This window comes from Sceloporus undulatus, chromosome 3 (genome assembly GCF_019175285.1).
Source record: "Sceloporus undulatus isolate JIND9_A2432 ecotype Alabama chromosome 3, SceUnd_v1.1, whole genome shotgun sequence".
Lineage (NCBI taxonomy): Eukaryota > Metazoa > Chordata > Lepidosauria > Squamata > Phrynosomatidae > Sceloporus > Sceloporus undulatus.
The window spans coordinates 260984482-261005329 of record NC_056524.1 but is presented as its reverse complement, the minus strand read 5'-3'; the positions used below and the strand labels follow the sequence as shown (position 1 = coordinate 261005329).

Genomic DNA, 20848 nt, shown 5'->3' with positions numbered 1-20848 from the left:
TAATAATAATAATAATAACATAGAAGTGATGTGAAAGAATAAACAAGCATCACTTGGCAATGATTTATCAAAGGGTATTTAACTGTGTTGGCTCACTATTGGAATTTGGTAGCGTGATTGGGCAGGAAAGGCAGCAACTGACATGCTCTTTTGGAACATTAGCCCATTATGAGGCATAACTTGTGTTTTTCTGTAGACATAAAACAGGCACAGAGCAATCAGTCAACAGTGTCACCAAAACATAAATGCAATTCAGACCAACGACTGAGAAATAAGACTGCTAACTGAAAAGGGTTGCAAGAGTCTATATACAGCAAGCTATGAGCCTTGAAATGTGCAGGGGAAAGGTAACAAAGAAATGAACTAGTAGGTATGTCCTATAAGCCTTATAGTCTTAGAGTGTTATATATGGTGTTATGTATAGTCTTACAATGTTATGTATAGTGTTATAGTCTTATATGTTCACAGGGCTAAGTACATACTAAATAAAGTGAGTGGGCTGTTATCATGCCTATTTTGGACTTAATAAGCCAAGCACTCTCTGTAGAAACCAGTTGATTGGTTATTTCGGAACATATAGCATCTTCCAACCAAAATCAGGAATAATGTAGGTGATAGCAGCTGACAGCCTTTCAGTTAAATGAGGATTGCTGAAACATGCAAGCTGGCCATCTGGTTGGCAAAGAGCAGAAAGTGTGCATAACAGAAACCAGGCTTTTCATTATGGGATTTGAGAGACATCGGCTCATCACGATTCACCATCCTCCACTTCCATGATGGGCTTCCAGCAAAACTAGAAGTAGGTCTAATGGAAGGGCCAAATTAGCAAATAATTAATAAAGACGTGGCTCCTCTCTCTCTCCTCACTATTGTGCTCACTTAACTTGCTCCTCTTCCTTCCCCCATCCAGTTCTCTCTTGTGGGTATCCTGTCTGATATTGGTTGTTGGAATGATATCTGAATTCCTTACAACAATGTGGATTTAAATTTTATGTCAACACCACACTGTGAAAGATGCTTGAACCGTTAAGTTTCCTCAGTGAGTAGAAAATATTTTGAAAGAAGAATTGGAACTTGCAGTCTCACGCCTACTTTGTGGATAAAGTATTGTGTAAAAATCATGGGTAACCTACTTGCCCACAGACAATAATGGGACAAAAGAATAGTGTGTATACAATTGACAGTACCAGCGCTCTCAACCCAGTTTTAACCTTTTCTCTCATTTCTTTTTTTCTGACAATTTCTTCTTATGTGTACTTTGCGTCATAGCACTTCAGAGACACTCCTGTTTCTTTTTGATGTCTTTCTTCTTTGGCCTTTTCTTTTGCTTTGTTATTGTTGTTGTTGTTAATGCCATCAAGGCAACTTTGACTTGTGGTGACCTCCAAGGCCTTATCTGCAGGGACCTGTCCTGCCCACCAATCTGACATTGTCCTGTTTGGATGATGCACAGCCTATATCCTGGTTCTAGTGCAAGCAGTCTAGATGATGTCCAGCACATTTCACACCAAAGCAGGGGGGGGGGTTAACACAATTAAAAAAAACTTATCTGGATCCAGGAAGATCCAGAAACCTCTGTTCCCATGCTGTGGTGGCTGTCTGCATGGGCATCCCACTTGGCCACCTGGTGCACCTGCACCCATAGGTCCCTTGTTCCAGCATGTGACCATTGCTAGGCACCTTGTTCAGGAGCCCTTGTGGCACAGTGGTTAAATGCTGGTACTGCAGCCACTCACTTACAGCCACGAGGTTGTGAGTTTGATTCAAGCCAGGGGCTCTAGGGTCGACTCAGCCTGGCATCGTTCCGAGGTTGCTAAAATGAGTACCTAGCTTGTTGGGGGCAACTAGCTTACATGTCATAAACCACTTAGAGACTGTTTAGTTCAGTAGGAAGTGGTATAGAAATGTAACTGCAATTGCTATTGCTATTATTCTGATTTCAGAAGTGAGCTGGCCGAGCAGGAGACTTGTGCAGACAACCAAGGTGGCATGGTAATGGATGCTAAGGTAGCAAGAGGCACTTCAGGGGACTTCAGGCCCAGGATACTGGGGGCTGCCACTGGAGTCTCCTGGCCAGTGCAGACAAGGTCTAAGTCATCCTGTCATTGGAAGCCTTCTTCAGGTCTTGCAGACTCAGGGCTGTGGCTTCCTTGATTGAATCTATCCGTCTCACGGCTCTACAATAAACAGTTCTTTCCTACTTCACAATCAGCAGTGATGTCAATGATCTATAACTGCCAGCAACCTGTACTTTCTGCTACTCACTTGTACCATAGGCTGTCCCTGCCTACACTTTTATTGGGCTTTTTTGCACCTGATATTTCTTCATGTTCTTGATCTCTGCTGCTTGCTCATTACAAGAATGCCAAATTTCCTCAACAATGGGCCAAACTAGACATAATGTCAGGTGTATCTCTGCAATTACTGTCCAAACATTTCATAATATGAAGATTAAACCACTGAGGTGGAGAATGGAGCTGACATTTTCCACGATCATTGCAGATAATTCCCTCACTCCTGCCTATTTTGATTATGAAAATTAGTACTTTCCCCCAGCTGTTGCAATATGTTAAGTAGAGACATTTTTAAAAGACAGTTGTAAACAACTCTATTAGATTAAATAAACACAACAATAAATAAATATAGCGGACCCTTTGGATTCATGGAGTTTGGTTCTGGGACCCTGGGGAGGATATGAAAAAACATAGTTGATCATGCCCCATATTATTAAATGGGTGCACCTTGAACATACACACTAAAGCATGTCCAATTTCACATCGCCACCATTTAATAATCCATGGTCCGTCAACTTTGCAGATCCGAAGGGCTCACTGTAAATAATAATGAATGTTAATTCATTCTTCAACTAGTTGCTGAATTGATTATTACAATATTTTTCTTTCTGCCTTTCCCAGTTCTACAGCTTTCAGCTCTGAAATGCTGCTAATTATTTCATATTTTCTGTTTACTGTTTCAATCAAATGTCTATAATCTCCTTTATTTCTCTCTATTGTCTTTTCTTTTTCTATATGTACACTTCTCTCTACCACAGGTGTGGGGTTCCTGGTGTTGGAGGAATGCACTGAACCCTCCTTGACCTACTGAGGATTGCACTGCCATCTCTACTGCTTACATTCAGTGGCAACTGCTGTAATGCTTGAGGATGCAGGAAGGTGTCAGGTCTCACTCCCATGCCACAGAACTCTGCAAACAAGAAGAGTTTTTCCTTCTAGAAGGGAAATCCTGAGGTTTGTAGATTTACAAGGTCTTTAGTCTTCTCTGCCAAAGGTATTTCTTAAAAAACTGAACATCCCAGGATTCTGTAGGATGGAGTCATGGCAGTTAAAATGGTATCAAACTGCATTATTTCTACAGTGCAGAAGCACCAAAATCTGACAACATGCTTGCATCCATGGTGGTGTCAGTGGTCATGTATTCATGGTGGCAGTGTTGACAGAATGAATTTTCACATTCCATCTATTTTCCCTTGTTTTCACACTGAACCACTTCCAAAAATACCTTTGTTCACACTGACTTACCCCAAATGACTCTCTTACTGTTTACCTACTTACTGTTCCTCTCTAATCTGTATTGCCTTCATTTTGGGAGTGTAATCCTGTAGGAAGGATCTACAATTTTGTAATTTTAATTTTTGGTGTACAGAGTCTAGCAATTTTAAGCACCTTAGTAGCAACTCTTTTGAACACAACTGGTGGTTTCTGGCTAACATTCTTCATGTGCCAAGTTAGGCCTTTTAGAGAGATGTTATTTTTTGTTCTTAATCACCCTTGAATTGACCTCAGCCCATGGCATCCCCATGGATGAGTCATCTCCAAGACTCCCTGGTCTCTGTTGCTCTGCTTAATTTCATACCTGCGACCTCCTTAATAGAGTCCATCCATCTAGCATGTGGCCTTCCTCTCTTTCTACTTCCCTCCATCTTTCCTAGCATTATCGCTCCCCCCCGCCCCCAATGAGTTGTGTCTTCTCATGCTGTAACCAAAGTACACAACCTTAGTTTAGCCATTTTGTCTTCTAAGGAGATTTCTAGCTTGATCTGTTCTAGGATCCATTTCTTTGTCTTCTAGGCTGTTCAAAATTAGTTCATCTTTTAGTTGTTCAAGAGATGTTCTTAGCAGTCTCCCAAATGATGGAACTCCTTTCCACAGGGGATCATCTAAGGCTGAGCCTCGCCTGATGAAGGACAAAGTGCACAAAGTGATTTTTATTTTGGGAATCCACATAATATTTTCTTCATCCTCAAGTACTTCCTGGGAATTGCCAGCATTGCCAAGGAGTTTTCTATCCTACTTCCCAGGTCAGTTTAAATTAATCACTTCTTCTTCTTCTTCTTCTTCTTTAAAGAAAATGGAACATATCTACTTGGCTCTCTGTTTATATTATCCTGAACTAGCTAGGAATGTGGCCACCAGTAAACACAACTGTTGTTTCCAGGATGCATATTCAACAAAGATCAAATGAGGGAAAATGGAACAGTTGCACCAAAACAAAATGATCCTAATGTTTAACTAGTATAATACTGCTAAAGCACTTTAGCATTTTGACTATGACTTCTGAATAATAATAATGAAGGCTCACTGGAAACTTGCAAAAACCAATTTCTGAAATAGTACATGACTCTAGAAGTGATCCATGATCAGTAGGAAGAGGAGCATGATGAACACAAGGGAGGGATTGGGAGGAGAACTCAAGGTATTTCAAGAAAGTGTTTAGATGCAAATCTGGGAATATTCAGGTAAAATCAAAACAAAGAGAATTGAAAACTTTCTAAACATCTAGAGACCCTTTCCTTCTGGAGGAGCACTCTGTGAACTTTACAATAAGCAATAATCACTGTTATAGCTTTTTAAAATCAGTTTTTGCATTGTGGCTAAAGGTGCAGTAAGTCCACACAGCATTGGAGTCAGGATTTGGGAGGGTAGCAGTTGTTAGATTCTAGCTGCACAAAATCTGGTTGATTAGTTCTTCATCTATTTGTACTCACCTTGGACGTTCAACACTGGGAAAGCTATATATTTGAACAAATGAATAAATGAATGAATTGTGATAAAACAAACTAGCTGAAGAAAAAGCCCTTTTGGAACCCTGAATTGACATGGAGTTCATATATCACTACTGGCAGAGTTTGGAAACGTTACTTTTGGACTACAGCACCCACAGTCTCCAGCTAGCATGGAGAGTGACCACATTGGTTGGGGCATTCTGGCAGTTGTTATCCAAGGGTAACTTTTCTGAGCTCTGGCTGCTCATTTCAAGGCATTATTTACAGGTCATGAAATAGGAGAAGTTTTGGGCTATTTCTAGGGATAGGGATGTGATTGGGAAGGGGGAGCAGGAAACACACACTCTTTTCCAGCTCTGATCAGTTAGTGACCACCATCTTTTCCATGTTTGAGAAGTATACTGAGGAAATGATGGGACCACCACACAATGAGAGTACCTAGAATAGTGTGTTTTGGAGACACAAAAGGGGTGACGATTAGCCATTTGGAGCTTCAAGAGAGATGAGCTTCCTCCCCACCCTGAAATCATATCTCCCCCCCCCCCCCAATGGAATACTCTCATACTTCTCACCAAATTTGGGGAAACATTTGGAATCTTGCTCTAGAAAGTTACATCTCACTTTATCAGGTAGCCTTCAACACAAATAGGGAGCCTCAGAAATCCTCATTAATTCAAAGGAAAGGAAAGGAAAGGGGAAACATTCTGTTGGACTCTGAGTTTATGTTATGCCAAATTTTCCTTGGTAATTACTCAGTTATAAAGCAAAAAACAAAACAAAACAAAACAAAACAAAACACAAACTCCCAACCCTCTCATTTTCTTTTGCTGTGCAACTGCTAAATACTATAAAATCAATGACTGAATACAATTAAGGAAAATTATTACTTCTATGGCTGTTGAGGTTCACTCATCACACTTTCTGTCACTCAAAATCAAGGCACTATTGATTTGTGGGTTTATAATCTAGAATTTTGCATTGTTATCAGAATTTTTCTCCTGCATTATCTCATGTCATAACAGCAGTGTTGTGATTCATATTATTACGGTGTGGGTGGGCGAGGGAAAAGGATTAATGACAGCAAAAGTAAATTGAGCTATTGCTTGAAAGGGGGAGAAAAATGAATGAATGAATGAATGAATGGGGAAAGGAGAATGCACAAGTCCCAAGTTATATTTTCTATGTAAAGACTACAACAGTTTTCTAGGTGAACTCTCAGAACAGATTTTGGATTGGGGGGGGGGGAGAGGTGGAGCAAAAGAAAGGAGAGTGCACAGGTTATCCAGGCAATCTTTCTTCTGCAAGAATATCCCTGTGTGTTTAGGTCATCTGATCAAGCCTTGATTTGATGATAATGACTTTCTAGTGCAATCATTACCAAGTGAGAGGACCTTTCTAGTGGTGGCTCTTCTGTTTATGAATGTTGCTCCCTATGGAAAGCCCTGCCTCACTGTTCTCTCTTAGCTTTAAGAAGGTTGGTTATGTGACCTCAAATGGTGCAAGGCCAAGGGAGTAGCTGTATGGTTGCTGTTTTACCAGATGCCTTTTGCTGGATGTAATTGTCTCATCTTTTGTTTGACTTTGTCTTTGTGAATTTTTACCATTTTAATGTGGAAAGTTCAGTTTAGTTTCCAACTTCCCTCCCCCTCAGGAAGCTTGCCATGGCCAGCAGAGAGAGTCTATATTAGGTACAGGAATCCTAATTTCTTTCCAGATGTTATTGGACTTCAATTCCCATCATTTTTTATTACTGGCTATGCTGACTAGGGCTCCTGGAAGCTGCAGTCTGAGCACATCTGGAGGATCCAATGGTCTACATGAGCAGATGCCAGTTTCTAACTTTGTGTAACACTCAGATGCAACTAACAGCCCAGCATGCAACTGTACAGAGAAGGCGATGGAAGCTGGAACAAACATAACCCTTAATGGACAAGCCAAGGACTAGGTTACTCTTATCCAATGCAGTTCTCTAATGCATACTCTTCAACTGTCCTGATTTGACAGGGACAGTCCTGATCAATCCTCTGTTCCACTTTTCCAGGTGCTTCATTAATACCAAGCCTACTCAAACTGTTTTAAGGAATCAACACAGATTTATAACTATTAAAATTTTAATTTAATTTTGTAAAACCATTTTTAAAAAGCACTTTTCAGAATGTTATGGCCATGGGGGAAAGAGACAGAATGCCTTGCTGGCCACTTGCACTGGCACCAGCACTAGCCAATAAATGCTTGCACATAATGATAGATTCCACTATTTCAGGACAAAAGGAAGTGTAGTCCCTCCTTTACCTCCATGTGACTTCCCATCTGTGGGGCAACCATTGTATTATTGCTGTTATGCATATGGATCCAAAAGAAGTCAAACATACTTTGAAAGCACCACAGACGCCACATACCTTCTCTCGTCATGTCTGTACGATGAGGAGCTTCGGCCGCTGGTCCAAATAAACATCTTAGAGGATTGATCTCCACTGCCTCTCCTTACCGTGGAGGTCTGCGATGGATGATGGTAGGACCTAGGACAAAAAGGAGAACCTTTGTTATCACATGCTGGAAACTTGTTGGGCCTCATTACATCCATGAATCCAAACCCCCAAATCTTGATTGGCTTGTCAAAAGCTTTGCATGTCCTGCTCCATAGAGAGAGGCTTTAAGATGATTCCAGGTGAGACATAAACCGAGTCCCTCCAGGAGGCTTTTGATTGAATAATTTGTGATTCTTCTTCTCTGGGTTCTCATTTCCCCCACTCTGAACTTCTACTAGATTTAATAAAATACATTTTCCTACCATCTCAAGGGCATTTGTTGTTAGTTTGTTTAATGTTTGCTTAAGTCCATTCACGGTCAAATAATCCTCTCAAACATTTAACTTCCTGAGTTGCCTTTGCAGGCCTTTTTTGTTCCATGCTGTTTCCTGCTGGGAGCTCTGTTGGACATTTGCTTTAAGCAACCATAAAGATCTCCAACAATTACATTGGGTCCACTGTGTATTCCAAATGCATCCATCTGTTACCAAACCTGCTGTTACATTTAAAATCCGGCCAAAGTCCACATCTTAGTTGGCCTTCTGATTCATGTTGCTTGGTGGAAAGAGGTCATGGCAACCTAATCAGGTGCTCCATGACTACTACTGGAGAAGTGTGTTATTTATGAGATCTACAAAATGAATGGTAAGGGCAATTTTTGTTATTTCTTTTTTTTTGTTGCTCCCTAACACACCTTCATATTTTCCCATACAGAACTCAGTGAAGTTACCTTTTTGGGCTACAGCTCATAGAATCTCCTAATCAGCATGCTGCACCCTACAACATTTCACAGATGAAAACTAGGATACATATGGCCAAGTAACATCAGAATGTGATCAAGATGGCAAAGGTTAATGATGAGGACGAACAGACAAGCTAGGAGAGGTTGCAGCACTTTGTTTTTGTCTGAGCCTTTGGGAAGGGCAAGATTCCAACCTATTCTCTCTTCTTCCCTCTGTGGAGCCCTGGTGGCACAGTGGTTTAATGCCTGTATTGCAGCCACTCACTCACAAACTATAAGGTTGCAAGTTCAATACTAGCTAAGTGCTAAGGCTCAACTCAGGCCGGCATCCTTCTGAGGTTGGTAAAATGAGTACCAAGCTTGTTGGGGGCAATTAGCTTACAGTTGTAAACCACTTAGAGACTGCTTAGGCAGTATGAAGCAGTATGAAGCAGTATAGCTGCTATTGCTGTTGAGTCAATGGAGTACAAACTACGTGTTGACTTTGAATTCAATTTGCAGCAGTTGAAGTAAACTGAATACAAAGGAGGAAATAATGTAGATCTCATACCCGCCAACATTTCATAGATGAAAACTGCATCGTGTATGGCCAAGCAACATAAGAGTGTGATCAAGATGGCAAAAATTATTAATGAATAAGAAAATCAAAGCTAGGAGAGCAGGCAGCAATTTGCTTTTGCTTGATTATACTGGGAGGAACAAGACACTCTCTTCTCTTCTCCTCTCCATACTGCTGAATTATTTGAGTGTAAATTACTTTTTGACTTTGAACTCAATTTATAGCAATTGAAGTAAGTTGAGGACAAAGGGAGGAGGAGAGAGAAAATCGAACATTTAAAAAATAGCTGAAAAGTGGGACAACAGAAGATTAATCAGAACTACACTATTTCTGCTAAATTTGGGGAGCTGCAGGATATGTGCCTCCTGCCAGCCAACTTGGACCCTTCTGTGTCCTTGTTCATCTTTTCCCCCACTAAAATTCAGTGCCTACTTCCTGGTGGGCCCTTATTCCCACTAGTCTTTACCAACTTTTCTTTAATTCCACATTTGATTCTTTTGCAGTGGTTTCTACTGTGAAGCATTATTATCAATTGGAATCCACAGTGCACTTTTATGAAAAGACTCAAAGGTGCTACAGATCCCTTTGCATACTGTTTTTCCAGACTTACATGGCTATGTCTTTGAATGTCATAGCACTATGATTCCATGTTTACTGCCATGGCTACATTCTATGGCACCCTGAGGCTTGCAGTTTGTGAGGGATTGGACTTCTCTGGCTGAGAATTTTAAATGTTTCTCCATGAACTGCCAATCCCAGGATGTTGCCATGGATGCTAAAGTGGAATCACCAAACTATAATAGTATGGTGTGAAAGGGCCTTTGGCAAAGAAATGGAGTCTTCCCTTAGCAGTCTGCTGGGTGAAGAAGACATAGGTGAGGGAAAGGTAGAAGGGGGAGAAAGACAGAAAGATGGACAGAAAGATGGCCATACGGGACCCAGAAAGAAAGTGGGTGGATTGGATGGCAGAGAGGGGAAGGGAGGTGGCCATGTTCACTTTTTCTCTGTCTTGCCTGGTCACCAACAGTATGTGGACCTGACTGACTACCATTGACGGAATTGATGGAATTGACAGACTACCATTGATGGGACTTTGAACAATAACAATGACAAAAATGATACATCACTCTTGTTTTGAAGTGCTGACCCCAATAGAACTGGAGTAAGAAGTGGATGGACCATTCAGGCTCCACTTTAAATAGCACAATGTTGTGGTCTGGCCTTGAGTTTAAGCATAGGAGAAGTGGGGAAAATCTCTTCCAAGTTCATCCTCTCCAACTGCTTTTGCTCTCAGAGTCAGTCCTTGAGCTCTTTCACCCATAAGGGAAGAGTCGCAGGTTGCCATGGTTTACCCTATGCTCAGAAAATGTAGACTTCAGTTGGGGAAATAGCTGAACAGCCCCTCTGCCATTTCTTTGTTCAAGGATGCTGTATCCCAAGGCTATATACATTTCATTTTTGTCTAGTTTAGTTTATTCTGACTCGAGAGAAAAAGAACTTACACCCAGGAGTCGTGTCATTGGCTTGAATATGCATTGTAACTTTCACAAAATTGGAATGCAGACAGAGCTCATTTTTTTTTGTTTGTTTTTTTGTTTAAATAGTCTTGATTCACAATCCAGGCAAATGACAACTCCCTTAGGAGTGCTATGTGGAACACGGCGTATGTTGCTGACTGGGTTGTGACACAGCGTACTTCCCTGAAGAATTAGGAAGCAAAGTCATTTGAATACAATGCAAATCTCTTTAAATTATTTGTCAAGCATTAGTCAAATCTACTGAGGATAGCTCTGCAAATTTTCCTTATTTTTTTCTTCCTGATTCAACACAGTACTATTTATGTCCTTTTGTTCTTAAATGTGTTATTGGCCATGATTGCCTAACAGATCCTAAACTTACTAGAAGTCCAGAGCCAGCATGCTGGTTAGGGGATTCTGGGTGTAGAATTCCAGAAATTTACTTTTCAAAGCTCAGATACATCATACAATGAAGGCTGTTGAATTCAAGATACGCTGGTGGCAAGCTTTGTATCAGTTTGATAGGGGCAGGGGAGGCATACCTTCCAACATCTCAAAGATGAAAACCAGGACACATGTAACAAAGCAACATCAATCATCAAGATAGCAAACATTACTCATAAGAAAGAATGCATAAGCTAGGAGAGGTTGCAGCAATTTGCTTTTTCCTGAGCCTACTGGGAATGGCAAGATTCTGCTCTCTCCTTTCCTCTCTCCTCCCCTCCCCTCCTTTCTCCGTTGCTGAGTTAGTTGAATGCAAATTACTTTTACACTTTGAGCTCAGTTTGGAGCAATAGAAGTAAATTAAGGACAATGGGAGAAAGCTGGAGGAGGAGAGAGAAACTAGGACATTTCAAAAGCAGCTGAAAAGTGAGACTGTGAGAGCCAGCATGGCATAGACATTTGAGTCTTGAACTACAACTGTGGAGACCAAGACTGGCTTGGCCATGAAACCCACTGGGTGATCTTGGGCAAGTCACACTCTGCCTCAGCAGAAGGCAATGGCAAACCACCTCTGATCTTGCCAAGAAAACCCCATGATAGGTTGACCTTAGGGTAACCATAAGTCAGAAACCACCTTGAAGGGACACAACAGCAACAAGCTTGCCAAAACAGGACAGTTGAGGAGATGGGGAGGTCATACAGCCTCCAAACCCCAGTTCTGCAGTCCCAAACATTCCCTGTCAGCCCTGAAAAGCATCCTCCCATTAAAAGAAAAAAAAAATTCAGCAAGATTTTGGGCTGTTATTTCCCCGAAAATCAGGCATTGGAATGTATGCTGAGTGGGCTGGGGGCCACATTAAAGGATTGGGCACATGTGGCCAGCAGTTAGCACTTTCCAGAATCCTGAACTATACCTTCTTCATGCTAGTACAGCAAATCACCACAATCATAGGAACAGCAGTATTGTTTCCCATCTGTCCAAGCTTGGCATCAATTAATTTCCTCCCACATTTTGCTGTTGCTCCCTTTATTTTGTATAATAGTGTTTCACTCTCTCCTTTCTCCCACTCTCTGGTTTGTACTTCCTTTCATTTATGCTCCTCTCCATGCCCAAAACAACCTCCCACTTGGTGTCTGCCAAGTCTCTTCTGAAGCCTTGTTTTCAGTTAATCCTACCAGCATCTATTCAAACATTTCAATAAACATGCCCCCGACCTCATTTGTTCAGTAGAATTGTTCCCTCATGGCAATGGGACTGGTTCTCATGTTCTCACAAACACTTTTTTCTTCTGACTGTCTCCCATGATCTTCATATCTCACCAAGATAGTTCTACCATTCAACCATTTTAAAGAGGGCAGGGCTCCTCCAGATGAATGAAACGTCAGATTTAGAAAATAAAGATCCTTCTTTTTTGCCATATATTTATTCTTTTTTTAAAAAATGTCATTTAATTACATCACACAAACTGGAATTAAACAGTATCATACACTGTACATCATATCATATAAATCATTGGATTTTCCAGATGATGTGACTTCTTTGAATCAGGCCAAACTTGATTTTATTTCTCTTTTCTTTATTTATGTAAGCGATGTAGATTGGCCCAACCAATGAAAATTTCTTTATGTGGTTTATCATATATAAGAGTCAATAATAGCATAATGGCCAGTATTCTATATCACCTACTTAGTTAAATGAATTAGTTAACCAGTTAAGCTCTCCTGGCCTGGCTCCCACAAACTGATGGAAACATCATTCACCTGTGCTCTGATTGCTGACAGAATGGACCTTCTTCTCTTCATGCAGTTGATGTTCAGTAATGTTGGTAGAGGAGGAGTGATGACCATGGCAGTAGTGTCCCTAAGTACAGTGGGCCCTTGGTATCCACTGGGGTTTGGTTCCAGGACCCCCCTCTTATATAGATATCTAATTCTGGGGATGTTCAAGTTAAATACAATGGAGTAATAAACTGGGTTTCTTTATATAAAACGGCAAAATCAAGATTTACTTTTTGGAATTTTTTTTTGGGGGGGATATTTTCAAGCCTTGGATAGTGGAATCTGTGAATATGAAATCTGTGGATATGGAGGGCCAACTGTAGTGACAGTTACCTATCCATAACTGTTCCATATTGACAATCACTACTTAGTCATAATTGTGACACTAATATGATGACACTAATGTAATGTGATGACACTAATGTTATTTAACCTTACACATACTTAGCTAGGTAGCAAATGAGTAACAGGACACCAGCAAGTGTTCCAATGTGCATCAGGCTCTAATGATGCACATTGGCACTCCTTAGCTGGTGTCCTGTTGTGCATTGATCCAACTCTATGTTGGGTCATGTTGTGCATTGGTCTCACTGCACATTGAGTCCTACTGTGCACAAGTCCCAATGTGCTTCAGTCTCATCGTACATTGAGTCTGCTGCTACTGCTGTTGGCTGGCGATCTTTGCAAGGTCTGGTTGGGTGACAGCTGTCCCAGGAATGGGAGCAGGAGAGGAAAGCAGTGAGATGGAGTGGGCAGGCACTGGGTAACACCAAGGGCAGTGATGCCATTGGAGGATTCCATGATTTAGTGTCGGATCATGGAAATTGGTGGGAAATGAATTACAGTGGGCCCTTTCCTTACATGGGGGATCCGTTCTGGATTCCCCCAGGGAGGGGGATTCTGTGTATCCTTGAGCCTCATTCAAAAGAATGGGTCTCGTGGCCATAGTGCAGGTGGTGCGGGCGCACGTGCCATTATCCCTTCTGAGCCTTCTTCCAGTGCGACTTTCAGCATATGCTGAAAAGTTGCGCCCGCGTATAATGCGGGCACACTCTGCTACAACTCTCCTTCCTTGCAGATCTTTAAACTGAGGCTGGGTGGCCATCTGTTGGGGTTGATTTGATTGTGAGTTCTTGCATGGCAGGCGGTTGGACTGGATGGCCTTTGTGGTCTCTTCCAACTCTATGATTCTATGAACTGTCAGTGGATAAATTGATAGTGCTCAAAGACTTGCCTCTTTGATTTGAATAGAAATTTCAAAGAGGTAAGTCACCATTCTCCAAACTACTTCCCTGCAGAGATGGGAAATATTACTATTTTGGATTACAGCTCTCAGAATTGCTTGGTTTCAGGGCATTGTATTCCAAAAAAGTAACTTTTCTATGCTCTGCTTCCCTCAAAAACGTGATCAGGAGCAACAGGATACTGTTAGGATTTTCCTTATGGTCATACACAGATAATGGTGTGTGGTAGGTGGTAGAAAAATGGCTAGGTTAATGCAATGATAACAAGTGTTTAGGGAGAGCCCTTTATTCAAGAGAAGAGCTTCATTATGCCTCACAAGGCCAATGCCTTGGAGCTGTCCATCTGTAGTATCATTAATGTTGCTTGCTTCATTATCAGGGTGAATCACAACAACCTTCACCATTTATCACACAGTTACATGCTTAATCTTGTGCAAAATTTCCTCACCAATGACACCGCTACAAACATGGCCAAAGTCAAATATATGTGGTTCTCTCTTTAGTGTTTCCTTAAGCCTAAGGGCCATGTTCTAACAAGGTAAAACCCTTAATTGGAATAGTATAGTTACTCCATGGGGCTCAGGGAACGGAAACGGCATGGAACAAAAGGGGGCAAGAAGGGAATGGAATGGGAAAAGACACATTTTACTACATGCCGGAACACTGCCAATGCCTCCAGGAGTCCCTGTTCCATTCCCCAACTGTCCCACAGAGGCCAGTTTTCAGAAGCTGTTTTGAACAGTCCCACCTAGCACCAGAGATCACTCTAAAAGGAGAGGTGGGAACATCCGTCACTGGCTCCTCCATTGATTGCAGCTGCTGCTGTCTTGTAAGTGGGGATTGTGGTCCTTATGTTTTGCTTAAACTAGGATGAACATAGAAATAATGAATAGGAGCTATCCAAGATGAAGAAACTATTGGGGGAGCTTGACTTGGGACATTGACAGGTCCTTTCAGGTTTGGTCTCAAACCTGGGGTAGAAGTCACCAGGCACCACCAGCATACTGTAATGTATATATGATCTGATCTGACTTAAACTAATTGAATCTAATCATTCAATCAATTCTTAGAAGACACCAACATAAAGTAGATAAAAGGCCAATCATGTCTGAGCTTTTCTATTCAGAATGCATTCTGCATACACACTTTCCCTTCTGCCATAGAGCTATGCCCTCCCTCACCATGAATGACAACTTAATCTGTTAATTTTAAAGCTATATATATATATATATATATATATATATATATTCACTCAGGGTACAGGATCTGAGGCAATATGAACATACACACTCAAGGCAATGTACATGAAACCAAATAGCTCACAAGCATCCTGAATAGATATGAAAAGGATATAAAAATCAATTAACCCTCAAACCTTTCAAGTCCCAGCTGCCGTGGTTTCCTATTTTTATGATTATAAGTTCAATGCTTTCTCCAAGTGCCTGGCTGAGAGAAACTACTCTAGAGATCATTAGATAGTTCACTAGTCTATTACTCCATATATGATAGCACTCCACATTCTTTCTGGGTGATTGCTTTCTCCTTTCAAGGTGAGATTGAAATGAGTAGATTTACTTTTGAAAAGCCTCAAACATTTCATATCTGAATACAGTCAAAAGGAGGATAAGGTGTGGACAAGATGTTCTGAAACGTGCAAGGCAAGGAAGTTCTGCAGTGTTTTATGCTCTCTCATACTCATGTTTAAAACATTTATTTTGTTTTTCTGCAGTCAGTTTGGATCTCCTTATCTTCTTGTTCTGTACTAGTTTCCTTCTCATTTATATAACGAAGGTCTTAGTTTTAGTCTCTGGTATCTCCAGTGATGGTAGGGATCACATGGCAGTGATCACTGTCTGGAACAGGCTGAACTAGATCTTCAGAAAATTTACTTTTGAGATGACAACTTCCAGAACCAGAACCAATGCCACTCAAACAATACTAGACTATACTGACCAACGGTACAATTCAGTATATATATCTTCTTATAGAACGATATAATGCAATCCAGTAGCACCTATGAGAGAAACTGAGAAAAAGAAATGTATAGAACAACCATTCATTGACTGCACTCCTCTTTATCAGATGTATGAAGTAGACTGAAATCCACAAAAGCTTATGCTAGAAATTTCTTTTTAAAAGTAACTCTTAATAGCTATATCTTTTTTATGCTGAAACAGACTAAAATGGCAGTGTCTCTGGCTCTATCTTCTCAATCTCAAAAGTGAATATAGGATTTCTTTATATCTTTTTATGTGAATACAGTCTAACACAGCAGTGTATTTGTATTTGTTGTTGTTGTGTGCCTTCAAGTCATTTCAGACTTATGGTGATCCTAAGGTGAACCTATCATGGGGTTTTCTTGGCATGTTTCTTCACAGTAGGTTTGCCATTTCCAACCTCTGAGGCCGAGAGAGTGTGACTTGACCAAGATCACTCAATAGGGCTCCATGGCAGATTGAGAATTCAAACTCTGACTTCCAGAGTGATAGTCCAACACTCAAACTGTAGGCTATTTATTTCACTACTATTGTATTTTTCCTGCCAGGGATGGAGCAAGCTGTTTGTGGGATTTTCTGACTTGTGTGCCAAAATAACTTGACTAGTGTGCACATACTGTGTGTACATTGGCTTAAATGCGTGGAGGCACTTGAATCCTGCACTGGGCTGGGAGAAAACCAAGATACAAAATAGAAAAAATCAACTTGCTGTTCCACCTCATGCAGCAAAATGTCATAACTACTGTCTCTGTGTGCATCAATAGTGTAGAAATAATGCAGTTTGATATCACTTTAACTGTCACAGCTCCATCTTACAGAAACCTGGGATTTGTATCTTTGTGTGGCACCAGCACTCTTTCACAGAGAAGGCTAAAGACACTGTAAAACTGCAGATCCCAGGATTTCATAAGTTGGAGCTATAATACTTAAAGTGCAGTCAAACTGCGTAATTTCTACAGTGTAGTTGCATCTTTTGTCTCTGTTTCTCATCTGTCTCTCTATCTGTCTTTTTGTATCCTGCTAATTCAAGTGGCTAATATTGTTTACTAGTACTGGTGATGGCTCATGAGTAGATCATATTTATTTATAAATATTTGGACTGGCATTCTGTTTGGTAGTTGGAAGATCGTAAGCTGATTTTATGATTTCTTAATTGCATGGGGTTCATGTTTATGGTCATTAATGGCTACTTTTTAGGTATAAATATGTTCTCAAAACTGAGTTGCTGTGCACACATCCCAGCCCACATACACTCCTGCACTCTGTGTGTGTTCTGTGTTGCTCTCAGACACACACCCCTTCCTAACTTACTCCAGTCTTCCACAGTCTTCTCTTCAGATAGGTAAATAAAACCCCATTGCAAAACCTAAAAATTCTGCTAACCTCTTTCACTTTTTCATTTCAGTTAGCTCTGTATGGTGTACATGTGTTTAAATTGCTGTCTGATGTGTATGTTTCATTTTTCATATTTTCTAAATAAAGATTCCTTAATTTACCAAGAATCTGGAGCCCTCCCAGTTAGTAGTGGTATTTATTGGTACTCCCTGGTCTAAAGGTTACCCAAACCTCTCACAAAGCTAAATTCCCCAACATTTGAAGTATTGCTGACAGCTGGCAGGGCCCCAGTCACCCTTCCTGTTCTTTGTGTAACAGAAGTAACATCTGCAGTGCTCTCTTGGGACACATGAAGGCAAGCAATTTCAGCAACACCTGAAGGAATCTCACTAGCTACCTATTCTTGACATGCCTTGTGATTTGGAGAACACTGAATGTATCATTTCCCAGTGCCCTAATCTGCAGTGCCTTGGTAATCTTTTGGCAGCTATACTGTCAGCTGAAAAGGTAGATTTTTTTGGGGGGGGATATCATCAAATGCTATCATGATAAAGATGCTCCATCACCATAATTATGTCTGATGATTCAAGATCTTGGCTTTAATTTATAGCTGTCTTTCCCCATCCAGAACCAGCTGGGGAGGGGGGGGGAGGCGGCTACTGTCAAATTTCTGCCTATCACACTAACACTACTTGCTCAGGAATTCTGTTTGTAAGACAAACCCACAAACAAAACAATGTTCTCTAGAAAAACAATCAAATTTGTTACTGTAATGTTTCTGGCTGGAAATGAACCTGAATTGCTCCAGATGGTTTCCATACTGACAGAAGCAGATTAGGAGGCAGTTTTGATTGACAGTTTGGGAATTTTCTGGAAGAACAAGCCAATAAAATTACAGGTTGAGTATTCCTTATCTAAAAAGCTTGGAACCAGAAGTATTTTGGATTTTAATTTTTTAAAAAAATATTTGAATATATGTTATGAGACGTCTTTGAGATGGGACCTAAGCTAAAACACAAAATTCATTTATGTTCATATATACCTTATACATATAACCTGAAGCTAATATTATACACAATATTTCAAAATAATTTTGTTTATGAAACAAAGTTTATCTACACTGAACCATCAGAAAGCAAAGTTGTCACTATCTCAGCCACCCATGTAGATAAATTTGGATTTTGGAGTATCTCGTATTTCTGAATAAGGGATACTCAACCTGTAATTGATTGGTCCTGAGGAAAAAACCCAATTATATCCTGTCTTTTATGCAAGAAGACTTACAGTGTACATAAAACAAAGTTCAGTGAGAACAATATATGATGTAAGAGTTTAAAAATTAGACACTCTTATAAAAAATTAATTTAAACACATTTAATGTTCAAAACAAAATAAAGAGAAAAAAGTCCAGCACACCGCATTAAAAACCCTTCTTCACAACTAATTAAAAGATGAAAACCTGTCTAAATAAAAAGATCTTTGTGTGGCAGTGAAAAGAAGCAGATATCCTGCCAACCAAGCTCTCCTATGGGAGGGAATTGCATAAAATTCCATGACATCTGTGAGGGATTTCCACCAGTACTCAGAACTTTTCAATTCATAATTTATCCTGATTAGATTCTGAGAGACATTTGGTAGATTCAGCCTTCAAATACTTTCAAAACTGGTTAAGCCATTATGGTATACTTCTGGCCATTTAATTCTACTTGCTGTAGTGGTTTGAGTATTGGACCATGACTCTGGAGACCAGGGTACAATTCCCTGCTTGACCATGGAAACCCCCGGGGTGACGTTGGGCAAGTCACACTTTCTTAGCCTCTGAGGAAGACCAATGTAACCCCCTCTGCACAAATCTTGCCAAGAAAACCCCATAATAGATTTGTCACAGGTTGCCATAACTTAGAAATGACTCAAGGGCACACAACAACAACAGCATCAGCAGCAGTAAGTGTATATAGTGGCCTGTGGAAAATTATGTAATTACACTACTCTAGTGGTTCTTAAACTTTTTCAATCTGCACCCCTTCTTAACATCTACATGCATTTGTTGGGGCCCTCTCCCAGTCAAGGTAGTCTGCCTTTGGAAAAAGCAAAGGGAAAAGAATGGGTTAATTTGGCTCCTTCCAAAGACAAGTAATGGGATTTTGCCTTTGGAAAGGGCAAAGGGAAAGGAAAGGGGTCTAATTTTGCTCCTTCCAAAGAAAGAAATTCCACCAGCCATGGGATATTGCCTTTCAAAAGAGCAAAGAGAAAGGAAAGGGGTATCACATTGCTCTTTCCAAAAGCAGAAACACCACCAGCCATGAGATTTTTTTTCCTTTGGAAAGAGCAAAGGTGAATGAAAGGGAGGCAGAAACTTTGTTCCACCCCCTCCCAAATTGCCAACATGTACACACAAGTCCCAGCTTCCCCATCCCACCCTGACAGTCACTTTCTTCTCTTCCTTTCACTCCCTGTCATAAAGTGGATGCTGAAATAGTGTTCCAAGCACCTCCTCTCTCTGGAGGGTGCGTCTCAGGTTGGTGCCCCCTTTGAGAAACTGTCACACCCCCTGGAGGGTGTGCCCTATCATTTGGCACTAGTCCAAGGCTGACACACAATATACAGTCAGCCCTTCTTATACACGGATTTTTTTTTATACACCAATTCAAACATCCATGGTTTGAAAATGTTCAAAAAAGTATGCATTTCAAGTATCAAACCTTGATTTTTTCATTTTATATAAGGGACACCATTTTGCTATGCCATTGTATTTAATGGGACTTGAGCATCCATGGATTTTGTTATCCATGGGGGATCTTGGAACCAAACCCCAGTGTATAACAAGGGTCTACTGTAATTGTCAGTGAGCAAACACTTGTGCAAAATACAGTCTTTACGTTCCGGACTCCCCAACGTAAAGCGAATTCCACCTATGCTCAAGCCCCATTTAAATGAATGGGGCTCATGCACGCAGTAGCACGATTGTGCAGCAGCGCACTTGTTTCACAGGCACGTGCCCCATTATTTCCTATGGGACATGCCACCCCTTCTCCTAGTGAGGCTTTCAGCATATTCTGAAAGCTGTGTAAAGCGCACCCACATATGACGGGTGCTACTGGATGTGCACATTTGTGCAACCTGTCAGACAATCTCCTGCACAATCAATCATGCATCCAATTGTACAATTTCTTGGGCAAATATTTTGCAGAAACAAAGAGGAGCACTGGCATCACAACTAAGCTAACAGGGATTTTCACTAAATTGGGTTTAGGCATATACTTCTTTTGACTTACATGATCATAAACTTAAACAGGTTTGCAAAATGAAATGAAGACACAAGAGTCAAAGTGAGGCAAACATCAAATCTCCTCAGTAGCATGTCCCTTTCACTCCTTTAGGTGGGTGGGAAGTAATGTACCATCGCAGAGAGGGTAAGCCTGTCCTCCATAGGGACAGAAAGTGATTTTGTTGATTTTAATTAAAGTAACCTTTTTACATCCCCTGAGGTCCCTTGCCTTGAGAATTCACACATTTGCAAGACTTATAGGGGTGCTAGGGAGAGATAAAAGGAAAGAAAAAAAAATTAAAATGTGAACTGCTAAAAGTGCATATAATTGAAGCACACAAATATCCCTTGGTCAATACAGAAATCCACCTACTTTAGGTAAAATATGTAAATTGATGTGCAGTTTAGGACA

General features: G+C 40.7%; 1 protein-coding gene across 2 annotated transcripts in view; it reads right to left on the bottom strand.

Moving 5' to 3' along the window:
• Positions 1 to 20848, bottom strand: part of KCNMB2 (potassium calcium-activated channel subfamily M regulatory beta subunit 2) — a 159524-nt gene that overhangs the window by 45641 nt on the left and 93035 nt on the right. For both annotated transcript variants that reach the window (XM_042460853.1, XM_042460854.1), the window contains exon 2: positions 7423 to 7542. In XM_042460853.1, coding sequence (XP_042316787.1) covers positions 7423 to 7478 — 56 coding nt within the window. In that variant the 5' untranslated portion in view covers positions 7479 to 7542. The remainder of the gene's footprint in view (positions 1 to 7422; positions 7543 to 20848) is intronic.